The 18,641-nt window shown below is 47.1% G+C and overlaps 1 protein-coding gene across 1 annotated transcript in view; it reads left to right on the forward strand.

Annotated features, from left to right (window-relative positions):
• The window catches only part of LOC144480540 (secretory carrier-associated membrane protein 5), an 81,893-nt gene that overhangs the window by 47,960 nt on the left and 15,292 nt on the right, over window positions 1-18,641 (forward strand). Inside the window, exons 6-7 of the mRNA XM_078200113.1 lie at window positions 3,299-3,400; window positions 13,554-13,671. Coding sequence (XP_078056239.1) covers window positions 3,299-3,400; window positions 13,554-13,671 — 220 coding nt within the window. The remainder of the gene's footprint in view (window positions 1-3,298; window positions 3,401-13,553; window positions 13,672-18,641) is intronic.

Raw genomic sequence — 18,641 nt, forward strand, 5'->3', positions numbered from 1 at the left:
GCTAGCGCCATTTTATGAATGGGAAGCGTGGCTCCTTCACTTGGACTCTGCTGTACATCGACGTTGGGCCCTGGGGATGTGCTATGACGTTGGGCCCTGGGGGATCTCGCCCGTGCTGGGTCGGAATGTCGGGAGAGACATGCTTGGGGAGGCGGCGGGGGGGGGTGGATCTGGGAAGCTGGACATGGAACGATAATCCAACACTGATTGACACTCTGAGGAGGTTCAGGAAAGTGAAACAGTCATCCAGATCTTCCGTTTCCCCTGGGGGGTGTGAGGAGAGGGAGTGGGGGCATACCCTGGAGGTGCCCCAGAAGATGCGCAGGCAACCCCCACACAAGGGCCTGCACAAGAATGGCCCAGGAAGTTTGAACTTGCATTGGGCACTTGCCCTGCACCTGGAACTATCTGAAATTCCAGTTTAAATTGGAGACTTCTAATGGTTCCAGCTCCCTCTCAGCAGAATGTTTACCTGGGAAGGATTCCAACTCCTGGATAACTATGGCACCAACCCCCTCACTACCATCCTGCAAACCCCCCCCCCCCCCCCCAACTACTCTTTGAACTTCCTGGCTATCTCCCAATCCCGTGGAATACTGTTGCCACCACTGACTACCTTCTCCCTGACTATCCTCCTGATTTCCCACACCCTCGAATACCTGACCACACTAATCCCTCGTCTTATTCCTGTCGCAGTGGTTTTGACCTGTAATCATAGAATCCCTACAGTGCAGAAGGAGGCCATTTGGCCCATCAAGCCTACACCAACGACAAACTCACTCGGGGGCCCTAACCCCAAATATTTACCTTGCTAATCCCCCTGCCACTAAGGGCAATTCGGCATGGCCAGTCCACCTAACCTGCACATCTTTGAAGTGTGGGAGGAAATGGGAGCACCCGGAGGAAACCCATGCAGACATGGGGAGAAAGTGCAAAGTCCACACCGACAGTCACCCAAGGCCGGAAGTGAACCCCGGTCCCTGGCGCCGTGAGGCAGCCGTGCTAACCATTGTGCCACCGCGATGCCACGAAACCTACTCCTTTACGGCTGCTAGTGCCATAAAAATGGGACGGGGCTTCGTTTTCCCAGATGCCGCTGCATTGCACGCTTCTCACCAGGCCTGGGGCGGGCTGCAGACATGTGCAGCTCCCAACCTGGATAAGTAGAGCGGAGCGGAGGGGCAACCAAGGGAAAAGAGGGAGAGAGAGCAGGAGAAGGTGACTGGGAATAGCTCTTCCAGCAGGCTGGCACTGAAGTGGTGGACTGTACTTTGTGCTGCAGAATTCTGGTCTTTGAATGGCATTAAGGAGAGGATACCTTGGGGCTGTTGATCAGGTTTCTGGGGATACAAACATTGACGTCACGGAGGTAAGCACCCAAGGAACAGTCTGAATATTGCGATGATGGCAATGCCCCAATCCACTGATAAATGCATATGCCGAACATCGAGCTCTGCTGAACAGTGCAGATTTCCATAAAAGTTCAAGCAGCAGAATTTCAATTTGGGAGGAAGCAAAAGATTTCAGAGGATTTCTAATGGCAATTGGAAAGCTACTTTTAGAAGGTGAATAAAGCGAGTAGAAAATTACTACAGTGCCGGCTAAATTACTTTTCACTGTAATTTTCTGTGCTGGTTATTGAAATCTCCATGTCAGTGGGGCTGCAGATTCATGTCTAATTCTATTGCTGTGTGCTTTCCATTTCCATTTTTATTTGGCTGCGGACGCAATTCCATATTAATTAAATCACGTTTCCCTATCTCGGGTCGTGCAGTGGGATTATTTCCCCGCCTGAAATTGTGTGCTCGAGCGATGCCAGAATTGTTGATGATGGCGCGCTCGTTCTCGTGCCAGGACGCCATCTGAATGCAGGCCCCTTCCGTGCGGCAAACAAACGGAATGGTTATGACAGAGGCATGGAAGTCCCAAACCAATTTGAGCTTGCTTAGTGAGGAGGACGGTGACTGCCCAGGCAATAATCTCGAGCTGTGGTCTCTGCTTGTTTTTTTTTCCACTAATGCTGCCGCACTTCCTCTCCCAGCTGTGATAGTTCCACAGCGTAATCCTCCTGCTGGCCCTTGCCAATCTTTTTTTTTCCCCTTCTCTCGTTCTTTCCTCCACCCTCCTCTCTCTTCAAAGTCAAGCTACACAAAATTCTCCATCTGCTCCATCGGACTTGCCGGTGGGCTGCTTTGATTTTTAACAATGTGTTAATTTTACACCTACTGATTTCGGTTCTGAAGGAAGAGGTCAGTTTGTGGGTGAATTGACTTTTTGTTTTTTTTTATATATATAAACTTAACTTTCACTTCTTCCCAGGTAAAGCCTGAAAGGAAACGAGTGTTTTATTTATCGAGTGCCATCTGAACAATGCACACAAAGCTGGGATGTGTGAGACTGTGTCCGGTTCTGTGATGTGCGGAATTGAATGTACAATCTTTTATGTACAGGCTGGCAAAATCGACATTAATTCACCATGCGCGTCAAGGTTTCATTAGCCTCTTTCATTTCAGTCATTTAACCAATTATGTTGTAAGATTAAGGAACAGTCAGATTTAGTTGAGCAAGGCGGCCGAGATTTAATAATCTTTTTGACATGCGGCTCTCCTTTGCAATTAACCGTGTTCTTGTTCAGCTTTCTGACCCTTCTTGATGACTGCCCCGTATTTTGGATTATGTTTTCCACTTTTTTTCTTTTGAGTTAGTATTTCAGACAAACACTAAATTAATTTTTTTTGATCCAGATATTTCATATCATTGGAGGCTAGAGCGTTATAGCTAGGCATGAGCAGGGCATTTAATCACAGTAGCTGCCAGCGCTGGTAAATGGTTCACAGAATCACAGCCTACTACAGTGCAGAAGAGGCCCTTCGGCCCATCGAGTCTGCACCGACGCATGAAATACCCTGACCTGCCCACCCAATCCCACTTGCCAGCACTTGGCCCGCAGCCTTGAATGTTATGGCGTGCCAAGTACTCATCCAGGTACTTTTTTAAAGGATGTGAGGCATCCCGCCTCCACCACCCTCCCAGGCAGCGCATTCCAGACCGTCACCACCCTATGAGTAAAAACGTTTTTACTCAAATCCCTCCCACCCCTCACTTTTAACTTGTGTCCCCTTGTAACTGACCCAAGGGGAACAGTTGCTCCCCATCCACCCTTTCCGTGCTCCTCATAATCTTGTGCATCTCGATCAGGCAGCCCCTCAGTCTTCTCTGCTCCAATGAAAACCACCCAAGCCTATCCAACCTCTCTTGTTGACTGAAAATGTCTCCTGTCCTATGTTTGTCTTTTTAGGTCAGATAGCTCGTTCAATTTTATGGCATTTTTCTTCACGTTCATGGCACAGCTGGTGATCAGCATTATTCAAGCAGTGGGAATCCCTGGCTGGGGAGTCTGGTAAGAATCAATTTCTTCTTGTACCAGCTGTAAAGTACTGAAGAACATTGCAGGAATTTCCTGCCTCTTGGTCCATATTTTTAATGAGAAGTGGGTGAATCTTTAGGAAAGGGGTTGGGAGGGGGGGGGGGGGGGGGGGGGGTTCTTTTCAGAGTTAAGTACACCGGAGATTATCCCATTGTCAGGTGGGCTCTAAGTTTCATAGAATCTCTACAATGCAGAAGGAGGCCATTTGGCCCATCGAGTCTGCACCGACCACAATCCCACCCAGGCCCCATTCCCGTAACCCCACGCATTTATCCTGCTAATCCCTGTGACACTAGGGTCAATTTAGCACGGCCAATCAACCTAAACCGCACATCTTTGGACTGTGGGAGGAAACCGGAGCAGCCGGAGGAAACCCACGCAGACACGGGGAGAATGTGCAAACTCCACACAGACAGTGACCCGAGGCTGAAATTGACCCCGGGTCCCTGGCGCCGTGAGGCAGCAGTGCTAACCAGTGTGCCACCATGCCACCCTCGAAGCTGGAACCTTAGTTGGCCATCACTGGAAGTACAATGGCGGCGCAGTGGTTAGCACTGCTGCCTCACAGCACCAGGGACCCGGGTTCAATTCCAGCCTTGGGTGACTATCTGGGTGGAGTTTGCACTTTCTCCCCGTGTCTGCCTGGGTTTCCTCCGGGTGCTCCAATTTCCTCCCACAGTCCAAAGATGTGCAGGTTAGGTGGATTGGCCACACTAAATTGCCCTTTAGTGTCCCAAGATATATATAGGTCAGTGGGAGATTAGCGGAGTAAAATATGTGTGGTTGCGGGGATAGAGCTTGGATAAGAGTAGATGCAGACTCATTGGGCCAAATGGCCCCCTTCTGCACCGTAGGGATTCTATTTTACGATTCAATGACTCTGGTTGATTACTGTGCGCCTCCATTGTTTTGCTCCCATGCTCTCAAATTCTAGAGTGTATAGTATGGAAACAGACCATTCAGTCCAGATGGTTTATGCTGATGTCTGTGCTCTGCACCCATCTGCTCCTCCTCCCACACCTCTTCAACTTGGCCTGTCAGCATAGGTTACGGTTATCAGTAAATTCCCATTGTGGAGCCAAAAATGCTGGGTTGCTGACATTGGGCTGGGTCATGCATGAACATATGCAGTGTCAAGGAGAGTAGGTTAAAAATTTCTCAGTTGTTTCTCAGCAGGGTTGGGGTTTATTTAATTAAAACGTGTTCCTTTCATGCGAAGGACGTTTCAGACAGCTGTGGCGTCCTCCGTCTCAGTCTCTGTGATCATGAACAGCAGCTGTTTATCTACAAGAGGTACGATGTAGACTCTAATCCAGAGTCCCCCAGGTGTACCTTGAAGTCTGCAGTTTGCAGCAGCTCAGCTTCACTCGTGATAACCAGGGCCGTCCCCGTTGCACATTGTTCTGCTGCTCTTTCAACGCTGTTCTCAAATTTGGAATCAATGTAGCCACAAACCTTAAAAACATCAACTGGTAAGCTGACCCTGTTGTGTTTTTAAATATTGCTGCCATTCTGAGCCTTGGCACTGCTTAAGTTAGCAAATGCTTATTCAGTTCATACAAAATAGGGACAGCATGGTGGCACAGTGGTTAGCACTGCTGCCTCACAGTGCCAGGGACCCGGGTTCAATTCTGGCCTCAGGTCACTGTCTGTGTGGAGTTTGCACGTTCTCCCCGTATCTGCGTGGGTTTCCTCCAGGTGCTCCGGTTTCCTCCAACAGTCCAAAGATGTGCAGGTTAGTTTGATTGGACATGCTAAATTGACCCTCATGTCAGGGGATTAGCAGGGTAAATATAAGGGGTTACGGGAATATGGCCTGGGTGGGATTGTGGTCGGTGCAGACTCAATGGGCCGAATGGCCTCCTCCTGCACTGTAGGGATTCTATGATTCTACATGGTGCCAGATTAACGATTGCAACCCACTGGAATGTAATGACCCAGTGATTTTTGTCTGTCTTGCAAATGCTATCATGTCAAGGATGGCCCTTAGGAGGGCACTATGGTTAACACTGCCGCCTCACAGCGCCAGGGACCCGGGTTCAGTTCCGGCCTTGGGTGACTCGACAAAGGCTTGGAGCTTGCACGTTCTCCCCGAGTCCGCGAGGGCTTCCTCCGGTTTCTTCCCACACTCCAACGATGTGCGAGTTAGATGGATTGGCCATAGTAAATTGCCCCTTAGTTTCCCAAGATGTCTAGGTTAGATTTGGGCTCACCAATACCTTGTACAATTGTAGCAAAACTTCCCTATTTATATAAAAACAAATTACTGCGGATGCTGGAATCTGAAACCAAAAGAGAAAACACTGGAAAATCTCAGCAGGTCTGGCGGCATCTGTAAGGAGAGAAAAGAGCTGACGTTTCGAGTCCAGACGACCCTTTGTCAAAGCTCATCTGGACTCGAAACGTTGGCTCTTTTCTCTCCTTCCAGATGCTGCCAGACCTGCTGAGATTTTCCAGCATTTTCTCTTCTGGTTCCCTATTTATAATGTGGAGATGCCGGCGTTGGACTGGGGTAAACACAGTAAGAAGTTTAACAACACCAGGTTAAAGTCCAACAGGTTTATTTGGTAGCAAAAGCCACACAAGCTTTCGAGGCTCTGAGCCCCTTCTTCAGGTGAGTGGGAATTCTGTTCACAAACAGAACTTATAAGACACAGACTCAATTTACATGAATAATGGTTGGAATGCGAATACTTACAACTAATCCAGTCTTTAAGAAACAAAACAATGGGAGTGGGGAGAGCATCAAGACAGGCTAAAAAGATGTGTATTGTCTCCAGACAAGACAGCCAGTGAAACTCTGCAGGTCCACGCAACTGTGGGAGTTACAAATAGTGTGACATAAATTCTGATTCTAGGATCGCATGATAAAGACTCAGGAGGAAAAAAGCAGAAATATTTATGTGAAATAGTGTGACATAAACCCAATATCCCGGTTGAGGCCGTCCTTGTGTGTGCGGAACCTGGCTATCAGTTTCTGCTCCGCGACTCTGCGCTGTCGTGTGTCGCGAAGGCCGCCTTGGAGAACGCTTACCCGAATATCAGAGGCCGAATGCCCGTGACCGCTGAAGTGCTCCCCAACAGGAAGAGAACAGTCTTGCCTGGTGATTGTCGAGCGGTGTTCATTCATCCGTTGTCGCAGCGTCTGCATAGTTTCCCCAATGTACCATGCCTCGGGACATCCTTTCTTGCAGCGTATCAGGTAGACAACGTTGGCCGAGTTGCAAGAGTATGTACCGTGTACCTGGTGGATGGTGTTCTCACGTGAGATGATGGCATCTGTGTCGATGATCCGGCACGTCTTGCAGAGGTTGCTGTGGCAGGGTTGTGTGGTGTCTTGGTCACTGTTCTCCTGAAGGCTGGGTAGTTTGCTGCGGACAATGGTCTGTTTGAGGTTGTGCGGTTGTTTGAAGGCAAGAAGTGGGGGTGTGGGGATGGCCTTGGCGAGATGTTCGTCTTCATCAATGACTGGATTAGTTGTAAGTATTCGCATTCCAACCATTATTCATGTAAATTGAGTCTGTGTCTTATAAGTTCTGTTTGTGAACAGAATTCCCACTCACCTGAAGAAGGGGCTCAGAGCCTCGAAAGCTTGTGTGGCTTTTGCTACCAAATAAACCTGTTGGACTTTAACCTGGTGTTGTTAAACTTTTCCCTATTTATATACACCCCTCCCTATATAATAAAAGCCAACATTCCAGTTGCCTTCCCAATTACTTGTACCCGCATACTAACTTTTGTGATTCGCGGTCAGCTTAACATTCCGGTTCCCTTAACTGTGAAGTATCCTTCTGAAGCATTGGACTCCAAATTTCATATCTTGGATCTAATAACAGCTGTGTAACACGCTGAAGCATACTTGTCTCAACTATATTTTAATAATTAAACAAATATAAATATTAATATCCATTGCAATTTAATTTAGCTGGTTTGATTTATACCTTCTGAAGGAATAAAGTAATGTGTAGGCTTCGCTAAGTTTAATTTACATCAAAAGAAACTTATTAAAAGCATCATAACTCATAAATGGAACCTGACTCATTTTTAAAGTAAAGAGGGATTTAGTGGGTTTATATTAATGTGACAGTGGGAGTTTGTATTCTGGAGTATTAAGCTGCTTAATTATGGGCCTCGGTTGACAATGCTGCAAATAAGCATTCCAAAGTTAACATTCGAATGGTAATGGGGTTTTTTTCTCAGTTCCTTCTAAGCAAGAACTGTTCGGACCCCTGGAAAAATGGCCATTGAACAGTTATAACGAACAAGGTATCAGAGGCTAATACTGTTCTGACGTATGAATGGAGATTAGGTGAAATGGCGGCTGATGAATTAACCTAAGTTTACATAGTTGTCTCAGTAACAACATTATACAAAATATTGGCCTGTGACTTCCGGCTCTCCAGCATTGGATTTGGGTGAGCGCCCTCAAATATGCGCTGGGGAATCCCTCTTGGAAGTTGCCAGCTAAGGGGATTGCCCTGAAGGACTAAGTTGCCCTGGACAATACGCCGGGAACCGTCTGACAAAATGATTTAAATCACGAACTTCTGATGGTTCTGCTGGTGTTAATCTAGTAGTTACTTTGTTAAAAGTTTGAGTTCATTTATTAGTCACAAGTACGCTTACATTAACACTGCAATGAAGTTACTGTGAAAATCCCCCGGTTGCCACACTCCAGTGCCTGTTCGTGTTCACTGAGGGAGAATTTAGCATGGTCAATGCATCTAACCAGCACGTCTTTCAGACTGTGGGAGGAAACCGGAGCACCTGGAGGAAACCCACGCAGACACGGGGGGAACATGCAAACTCCACACAGACAGAGACCCAAGCCGGGAATCGATCCCAGGTTTCTGGCACTATGAGGCAGCACTGCTAACCATTGTGCCACTGTGCGAGTTAGAAGAAATAAAGTCACTTCTAACTTCAGCGTAACTATTTTAAACACCCAAAACGAGCCCGGCATGGGACACCACCCAACTGCACAGGCCTCCCCACTTTCCGCCGCCACTCCCTCTCCCCAAATCCGCAGGCCCATCTCTGCCCTCCCGACCGCTTCCCCTCCCGACACGACCACCCGCCCTCAACCCAACCAAATCCTTCCCTTCCCATCACGACACCCAATTCCTCCCTGACCCAACCTGATTCCACCCGACCTTCCCTCCCCAAGACAGCCGCCTTCCCCCTCCTGACGTAACCCTCTCGACCAGCCAAACCCCATACACTTAACCTTCTCTCTGGCCTGTCAGTTTGACTGGATTCTTTAAACCCATCCACTTCATGGCAGTCACTGCAGCAAAGGAGGGAACATGACCTCCCTGAGCTTGCTGGAGTTGAACTGCACTCTTGCCTTTTGGAGATTCTTTGGTTGCAGGTCCCAAGCAGTGAAGGTTTCAATGAAGTTTTCCAGAGTGGAAATTCCAGCTGGCCGTGACTTTACGCCGCTTCACTTTATGGCCCATTCACTTTATCTGTCGTACTTTGTTTGCTCTTATGAACTTTAGGATTTGTTTAGGGGGTACAGGGTTTTTCGAAGAACGTTATCAACATTAGTTAATCATTTAGGGTTTGCCCATTGATTAGGAATTTGTCCAGCTTTACTTAGATGTAGATGGAGCTCTTTTTTTCATTCATGGGCGTGGGCATTGCTGACTTGGCAGCATTTATTTCCAATCTCAAATTGCCCTGATTAGGTGGTGTTGAGCTGCCATCTTGAACCATTGGAGTCATAGAATCCCTACTGTGCAGAAGGAAACTGTTTGGCCCATCGAGTCTGCACCGACTCTCTGACAGGAAATCTTACCCAGGCCCCATCCCTGTAATCCTGCACATTTCCCATGGCTAATCCATCTAACCTACACACCTTGGGACACTGAGAGACAGTTTAGCATGCCCCATCTACCTAATCTGCACATCTTTCGACTGTGTGGGAGGAAATGAGAGCACCCAAAGGAAACCCAAGCAGACTCGGGGAGAACGTGCAGACTCCGCACAGGCAGTCACCTGAGGCCGGAATTGAATCCGGGTCCCTGGCGCTGAGGCAGCTGTGCTAATCGCTGTGCCACCCATGCAGCCTTTGTATTTTCGTAGCACATCATTTGACTGTTACGTCAATGTTAATACTTGCACGACAAATAAGAATCAATCATCCATTCATTACCTGCGTTATTATGGAGAGACCTCATTACAAGCTTAGCCCCCAAAGTAACGGAAGGTACTATCATTAGCTTAAATACATAGGACAGCACAGTGGTTAGCACTGCTGCCTCTCAGCACCAGGAACCCGGGTTCAATACCAGCCTGTGTGGAGTTTGCACGTTCTCCCTCTGTCTGTGTGGCTTTCCTCCGGGTGCTCCTGTTTCCTCCCACAGTCCAAAGATTGGCCATGTTAAATTGCCCCTTAGTGTCGGGGGATTAGTGGGATTAATACATGGGGTTACGGGGGTAGGGCCTGAATGGGATTGTTGTTGGCGTGGGCTGAATGGTGATCTGCTGCACTGTAGGGATTCTATGTTGCTAAGTTTTAGAACTGCCAGTTTTCAAGATGTTTCAGATGGCAACCAATGAAAGAATCCTAATTCTGACGTTGGTCTGTTTTGTTCATAATTTATTCTGGTTGGTCAGTGCTGCAGGTTGTGAGATTAAAATATGTTAAGTGCCGTGTAGAAGGTCCACACCGTCCCCCAATACTAATGGGTGTTTCTCCTTCACAGGTTTTTTTTTTTTACCCACTCCACCACGCCGTTCTTTTGTCCCTGTGCACATCATATCGCCTCTATACTGTGACTGGGGCAGCTTTAAGAATAGAAGCCAAAAGAGAAAATGCTGGAAAACCTCAACAGGTCCGGCAGCCTCTGTAAGGAGAGAAAAGAGCTGACGTTTGGAGTCCAGATGACCCCTTTGTCAAAGCTAAAAGGCAGAGAAAGTGGGAGATATTTATACTGCAAGGGGAGGGAATGAAAGATGAGCCATAGCCACAAAAGTAAAGACAATAAAGAAATCAGAACAGGTAAAAATTAAATAAAATGGAAACAAAGGGGGTCGAGGTGGGGTAGAACTAAACCATCTGAAGTTGTTGAATTCGACGTTGAGACCGGAAGGCTGCAATGTGCTTGGCCGGAAGATGAGATGCAGTTCCTCCAGTTTGCGTTGAGCTTCACAATTTCTTTATTCTCTCTCTTCATTTTTCTTTTTCTGCCCCCCACCCCCCCCCCAACTCTTTCCCCCTATTTTATCCCCCCCTTCTCACTTTTTCTCCTGCTTTGCTTCCCTTTGCCCCCTTTTTCTCAATTTTACCTCTCTCCCACCCATTTTCTCCCCCCTCCCCCCACATCTTCATCTATCACAGTTTACCCTCTGATTTCAGCTTCTCTGCCGTTTGGCCATTCACACCTCCTATTCTCTCTGCCATTAGCAGCCTTTCCCCTGGTTTTTTGTGGCAATGACTCATCTTTCAACTCCCTCCCCCTGCAGTATAAATATCTCCCACTTTCTCTGCCTTTTAGCTTTGACAAAGGGTCGTCTGGACTCGAAACGTCGGCTCTTTTCTCTCCTTACAGATGCTGCCGGACCTGCTGAGATTTTCCAGCATTTGCTCTTGTGGTTTCAGATTCCAGCATCCGCAGCAATTTGATTTTATTTAAGAACAGAAGGTTGCATGTAGAACTGGTTTCATAAGACTCTACAGTGTGAATAGCGTATGTTTGATCCCATCCATGTCTGGCCTATTAAAAATTTATATTTTTGTCCACTACCAAATACATTTCGCCTTTAATTTTTACTTTGAGCACAGAAGTGTGCAATCTGTTAACTGTCCCTTGTTCAGCATATTTTTTTCTGATAAATTATTCTTTCCATATTCCCTTATTCCCATGAGTAGCTATTTATTTGCACACTATTCACTGGGCCTCCGATGCACTCCGTTTTCCTGTCAACAAACATACAATGAATTTTAATGGCCTAATAACAGCAGGCGCTGTCAAGGTGCATAAATGCCAGACATCTTTCAAAGCATCCTACCTCCAAAAGAATGCTTCAGATTCCGATTTTTTTTTTTCTGGGCCCCATCTTATTAATTGACAAATGCTAGTCAATCTTGAGACAGTGGGTGATTCACTGGAGATTTCGCTTATTAAAGAAGAGACAAGTTGGATTTCCTGTACTCAGCAGGGAAGGTTAAGTGTGGTAAATGAGTATTGACCGCATTGCAATGTGAGACATGAAGGGATTGAGTCAGTGTTGACTAAAAGAGTGGGGCAAAGGACAATACAGCACAGGGAAAGGCCCTTTGGCCCACCAAGCCTGCGCCAAGCCACAGCTTCTATCCCTCTGATCGCCTCCCATTCATGTGTCGAGCAAGATGCACTTTGGACATTGGTGCCTGCTTCCACCACCTCCACTGGCAGTGCACTCCAGGCACCCACCACCCTCTGTGTGAAAACCTTCTCCGCACATCTCCCTAAACTTACCACCTCTCACCTTAAACCTGTGTCCTCTTGTAGTCGACTCTTCCACCCTGGGACAAAGCCTCTGACTATCCACCCTATCTATGCCTCCCATAATTTTGTAGACTTCTGTCCAGTCTCATCTCAGCCTCTGTCTTTCCAGTGAAAACAATCCAAGTTTATCCAACCTCTCCTCATGCCTGGTCTGGAGGGTTTTAGGTAACAGCTTCATAAACCTGGGTTCGATTCCCGGCTTGGGTCACTGCCTGTGTGGAGTTTGCACATTCTCCTCGTGTCTGCGTGGGTTTCCTCCGGGTGCTCCGGTTTCCTCCCACAGTCCAAAGATGTGCGGGTTAGGTTGATTGGCCATGCTAAAAATTGCCCTTCGTGTCCTGAAATGCGTAGGTTAGAGGAATTAGTGGGTAAATATGTGGGGATCTGGGGGTAGGGTCTGGGTGGGATTGTGGTCGGTGCAGACTCGATGGGTCGAATGGCCTCTTTCTGTACTGTAGGGTTTCTATAATTTCTAAACCTTCTTTGCACCCTCTCCAAAGCATCCACATCCTTCTGGTAGCGTGGCGACCAGAACTGCATGCAATATTCCAAATGCGGCCTAACTAAAGTTTTATACAGCTGTAACATAACTTTCCAACTTTTATACTCCATGCTGGTGAAGGCAAGCATGCTGTATGCCTTCTTGACCACCTTACCCACCTGTTTTGCCACTTTCAGGGATCCATGGACCTGTACGTCCAGATCCTTCTGTATGTCAGTGCTTCGAAGGGTTCTGTCATTTACTGTATAATTCGCACCTGAATTTGATCTTCCAAAATGCATGGTGGCACAGTGGTTAGCACTGCTGTCTCATGGCACCAGGGACCCAGGTTCAATTCCAGCCTTCGGTGACTGTCTGTGTAGAGCTTGCACGTTCTCAGTGTGTCTGCGTGGATTTCCTCTGGGTGTTCCGGTTTCCTTCCACAGTCCAAAGATGTGCAGGTAGGTGGATTGGCCATGCTAAATTGCCCCTTAGTGTCCCAAGATGTCATAGAATCCCTACAGTACAGAAGGAGGCCATTCGGCCCATTGAGTCTGCACCGACAACGATCCCACCCAGGCCCTATCCCCGTGGCCCCATGTGTTTACCCTGCTAATCCCCCTGACGCTAATGGACAATTTAGCATGGCCAATGCACTTAACCAGCACGTCTTTCTGACTGTGGGAGGAAACGGGAGGAAACCCACGCAGGCACAGGGAGAACGTGCAGACTCCGCACAGACAGTGACCCCAGCTGGGAATTGAACCCTGGCACTGAGGCAGTAGTGTTAACCTCTGTGCCACCTTGCCGCCCTTGGGCGTATAGGTTAGGGAGGATTAGTGAGGTAAACACGTGGGGCTACGGGGATTGGGCCTTGGTGGAATGCTCTGTTGAAGAGTCGGTGCCCTCTTGATTGGCAAAATGGCCGCCTTATGCACTGTCGGGATTTTATGAGTCTTATTGTGCCTGTTGGATATGAAGCAGTTTGGGACACGCTGTGAATTTGAGATGGAGTCAACATTATTACAAAGTTAGCATACCGCGGGTATATAAAGTTTGATGTATTGTGGTACCATTCAAAGCATTATTAAAACAGAACAATTGGTACTCGCTGGCTGAGGCTAATATATGTATCATTTTCTCCCAACAGTGGCTGGATAGCTACAATTAGCTTCTTCGGGACAAATGTTGGCTCAGCAGTTGTGATGCTGATCCCAACTGTGATGTTCACAGCGGTCGCTGTGCTGTCTTTCATCGCTCTGACTAAGGTAAAGCTCATTTGATTGGGCCGGAGCCCAGCCACCTATTGTTGCTCAAAGCTAAGTGTTCGCAGACAATGGAGCAAGTTTTAATGAATTAGAACCTATCTCTAAGTGTGTTATTTGCACAGCCCCAGACACCGTTGTGAATCATTTCGGTTTCCTTGATTTGTCAGCACTTCAGCCACAGTACCGTACTCTAATTTAATTTTTAATACAAATGTTCAGCTCCTGCCTCCACGCTGTTTAATAGTCGTGGGAGTTCACCGGCTGCTGCTTTACGGGGAGCAACATTCTGAATTTTAATATCAACTTCAGAGGAAGGCTATTTGTTCTAACATGTCTGTTTGTTTGCCTTTGGGCCCTGTATTGCCAGAATTTCAACAAAGGCTCCCTCCAGTTATTTTAGACTGTCACCAACTGAGAATCCTTGGAGGCACAATGGCATAACCCCAAAATGTTGCATGTAAAAGCAACACCTAACAAGAGGGAGATGGGGGTCATCAAAGGGAAAAGGCACGTCTTTCGGACTGTGGGAAGAAACCGGAGCACCCAGAGGAAACCCACGCAGACGCGGGGAGAACGTGCAAACTCCTCACAGTCAGTGACCCAAGCCGGGAATCAAACCCGGGTCCCTGGCGCCGTGAGGCAGCAGTGCTAACCACTGAGGGCCTTCATAGATTCAGTCAAAATTTGAGCATTCTTTTTTTACTTGAATCAATAAAATATCAAAATGACGGGCAATTTTTAAAAACATTCATTCGTGGGACATGGGCATTGCTGGCTGGCCAGCATTTATTGCCCATCCCTTTTTGTCCTTGGAGGGCAGTTGAGAGTCAACCACATTGCTGTGGCTCTGGAGTCACTTGTAGGCCAGACCAGGTGAGGAAGGCAGATTTCCTTCCCTAAAGGACATTCGTGAACCAGAGTTTTTCCGACAATCAGCAATGATTTCGTGGTCATCCATAGACTCTTAATTCCTGATATTTTTTAATCGAGTTCGAATTCCACCACCTGCCGTGGCGGGATTCGAACCCGGGTCCCCAGAACATTAGCTGAGTTTTTGGGTTAACAATCTAGCAATAATAACATTAGGCCATCGCCTCCCCTGACAAATTTCTCCTGTGAGGAGGGTACCACAACAACAGTTTGTTCAAGGCAAGCAGGAAGTGTGGACGCAGTTACACTAACCATGTCCTATAATGCCCACAGAGCACAAAATACTGGAAGCAAAAAAATGGGCATCATGTAATCTTACTCCTGGGAAAGAGGGGCCAAATGGCCGCCTCCTGCACTGTAGGATTCTATGACTCTTAAGTCAGGTAAGCGCCATCTCAGTTAGAAAGGACCATGTTAGGATGCTGCTAGACAGCAAGAGGAGAACGTTATTGTTTGATTATCTGTGTTTTATCGCCTTTAAAGCTCCTCAGTTCTGCTATCCAGTTTCCCAGATGTTGATAGGATTCTATCGGCCTTTTTTGTCTGCCTGTTTTTGTTTTCCTTGCTTTCTTCCTTTCTACACATTATTTTCCGCTTTCCTTCTGTGCTCCTCTGCAAAAGAGACAGCAACAGAGCATTAGCTGTCGGACCATAAGACACAGGAGTTGAAATAGGCCATTTGGCCCATCTAATCCGCTCTGCCATTCAACGAGATCATGACTAATCTGATATGATAATCCTCAATCCACTTTCCCACCTTATTTCCATAATCCTTGATTCCCTTACTGATTAAAAATCTGTCTGTCTCAGCCTTGAACATACTCAATGGCCCAGCCTCTACAGCCCTCTGCGGCAAAGAATTCCACAGATGCACTACCCTCGGAGAGAAGAAATTCCTCCTCATCTCTGTCTTAAATGTCTTAAACTCCTTACTCTGAGACTATGTCCTCAGGTCCTAGACTCTTCCACAAGGGGAAACAATCTTCAGCATCTCCCCTGTCAAAGCTCCTGAAAATCCTATATATGTCTCAATAAGGTTGCTCCTCATTCTTCTAAACTCCAGTAAGTAAAGGCCCAATCTACTCAACCTCTGCCCATAAGAAAATCCTTCCACACCTGGGATCAACCCAGTGGACCTTCTCTGGACTGCCTCCAATATATGTAAACCTTTCCTTAGATAAAGGGACCAAAACTGCTCACGGTATTCCAAGTGTGGTCTAACTAGTGCCTTCCATAGTTAAGCCTTCTCAATTTTTTGCTCTGTTCCCTTTTGCCTTTCCTGTTACCTGCCAACTTGCATGCCAGCCTTTTGTGACACCCCCAAATCCCTCTGTGCTGCTGCTTTCTGCAGTCTTCCTCCATTCAAATAATATTCAGCTTCTTTATATTTCCTACTAAAGTGCATTATTTCACATTTTCCGATACTATTCCATCTGTCATGTTTTTGCCCACTGCTTAACCTGTCTATATCCTTTGTGGCCTCTTTGCGTCATCCTCACCACTTGCCTTCCCACCTAATTTTGTGTCATCTGCAAACTTGGCAATAACACATTCACTTCCATCTTCCAAGTCATTAATACATATTGTGATGTGGAGATGCCGGTGTTGGACTGTGGTGGGCACAGTAAGAAGTCTCACAATGCCAGGTTAAAGCCCAACAGGTTTATAAGTAAAGTTTATTTGTTAGTCGCAAGTAAGGCTTACATTAACACTGAATGAAGCCACTGTGAAAATCCCCGAGTCGCCACACTCCAGCGCCTGTTCAGGTACACTGAGGGAGAATTTAGCATAGCCAATTCATCTAACCAGCACGTCTTTCGGACTGTGGGAGGAAACCGGAGCGCCCGGAGGAAACCCACGCAGACACGAGGAGAGCGTGCAAACTCCACACAGACAGTGACCCAAGCCGAGAATTGAACCTGGATCCCTGGTGCTGTGAGGCAGCAGTGCTAACCACTGTGCCATCGTGGTTTATTTGGAATCATCAGGTGAGTCACTGAAGGAGCAACGCTCCGAAAGCTCGTGATTCCAAATGAGCCTGTTGGACTTTAACCTGGTGTTGGGAGACTTCTTAATTTACATTGTAAGTAAGGAAGATCTGCCCCTGTACAGGCTGTGCAAGTGAAGACGCTATTTTGAAATTCGGGGTCCAGTATTTGTGTTTGTCTCCGAGGTGTTGTGATTTACACTGGGAGGTGCTTTAGTCAACTACGATAATGAATTGGTGCTGTTCAGTCGAGACAGACGGGGCATATTATTTTGGGCCTGTCTTATCTGTGCATTGTATGGTCCCACATTGCATACTTTACCCAGTGAGAGGGTCATCCTATAGTACATGTTTTTGTTGTGCCAAGCTATTTTCCTGTGTCTCACTGGTGAATAGGGGATGGAATGTAAGGGAAAAGTGAATTGGTGTGGAGGGGGGAATTACACAATGTGTCGGAACCTTTTTTTCCCAGTCACAAATCACACAGTTAAAGTAAAAGTAAAGTCTATTTATTCGTCACAAGTAGGTTTACATTCACACTGTAATGTAGTTACTGTGAAATCCCCTAGCCGCCTCAGTCTGGTGTCTGTTCGGGTACACTGAGGGAGAATTTAGCATGGCCAATGCACCTAACCAGCACGTCTTTCGGACTGTCGGAGGAAACCGGAGCACCCAGAGGAAACCCACGCAGACACGGGGAGAATGTGCAAACTTCGCACAGACAGTGACCCAAGGTTGGAATCGAACCCGGGTCCCTGGCGCTGTGAGGCAGCAGTGCTAACCATTGTGCCACCGTGCTGCCCTTAGGCTGTGGTGAGGAGGGTCGTTGGTTGAGGGACATTCAAGAGGGGAGAGAACGTGAAGGTATTTAAGCACGAGGATGAGAACTTAAACTTTGAGGTGTTGGGGAAGTCACTGCAGGTTCACGTGGGCCGGCGTGGTGGGTGAATGGAATTTTTTTTTTTTTATTCATTCGTGGGACAACGGCGTCGCTGGCTGGCCAGCATTTATTGCCCATCCTTGGTTGCCCTTGTTCAGAGGTCAGTTGAGAGTCAACCACATTGCTGTGGCTCTGGAGTCACATGCAGGCCAGAACAGGTAAGGACGGCAGATTTCCTTCCCTAAAGGGCATTAGTGAAACAGATGGCTTTTTCCGACAATCGACGATGGTTTTATGGTCATCAGTAGATTCTTAATTCCAGAATTCAAATCCCGCCATCTTCCGCGGCGGGATTCGAACCCGGGTCCCCAGAACATTAGCCGAGTTTCTGGATTAATAGTCCAGCGATAATACCACTAAGCCACCGCCTCTCCTCTTGTTATAGGATAGGTTATGACAGGCAAATTTTTTTGAATGAGTCGAAGGAGTGGGTATTCCATGGGAGGCTGCCCAGTTGAGCCCAGGATAGGTAAGGATTTCACTGGCAGATTCCCCAAATTAAGGTTGAATATCTGCGTCTTACTCATCTTAAGTCAGTAGGATAATAACGGAAGAGAGGAGTTGTTTTAAGAGAGACGTTTGTTTTCATATTTTGTTTCAAGCGGCAAGTTTATGGGGGAACTAACTTGGAAAAATTAGTGTAAGTGACAGTATGAAGAGTCTGGGTTAACAGACAAAGCTGAAATGGCGATCACTGAAGCGTGCAGGATTATTGACTATATCTGGGAGTGTTAATTCAGCTCCCTTACAAATGTCTAGCAGCAAATCCTCCAGACCAAATACCCCCGCTCCAGCGACCTGTGTAATCAAGTGTATTTGCATAAAGAAGGTGTAAAACATATTAATGCTTATTGTTTTGGTCATTTGAAAGATTTTGCCATCTTTCACAACGGTGTTCCCAAAAGCCCACCTTTATCCTCTAATCATCAGTGAAGATGACCAGACACATGAACTGCTTAATCACATTTGGCTCGATTCTGTTGGTCGTGACTCTCAGCAAGTGTAGAATAGAAGCCTTACGGTGCAGAAGCAGGCCATTTCGTCCATTGAACCTGCACCGACTCTCCAAAAGAGCATCTTACCCAGACCCAACCCCGCTAATCCACCTAACCT

The sequence above is a fragment of the Mustelus asterias genome, chromosome 29 (assembly GCF_964213995.1).
Source record: "Mustelus asterias chromosome 29, sMusAst1.hap1.1, whole genome shotgun sequence".
Classification (NCBI taxonomy): domain Eukaryota; kingdom Metazoa; phylum Chordata; class Chondrichthyes; order Carcharhiniformes; family Triakidae; genus Mustelus; species Mustelus asterias.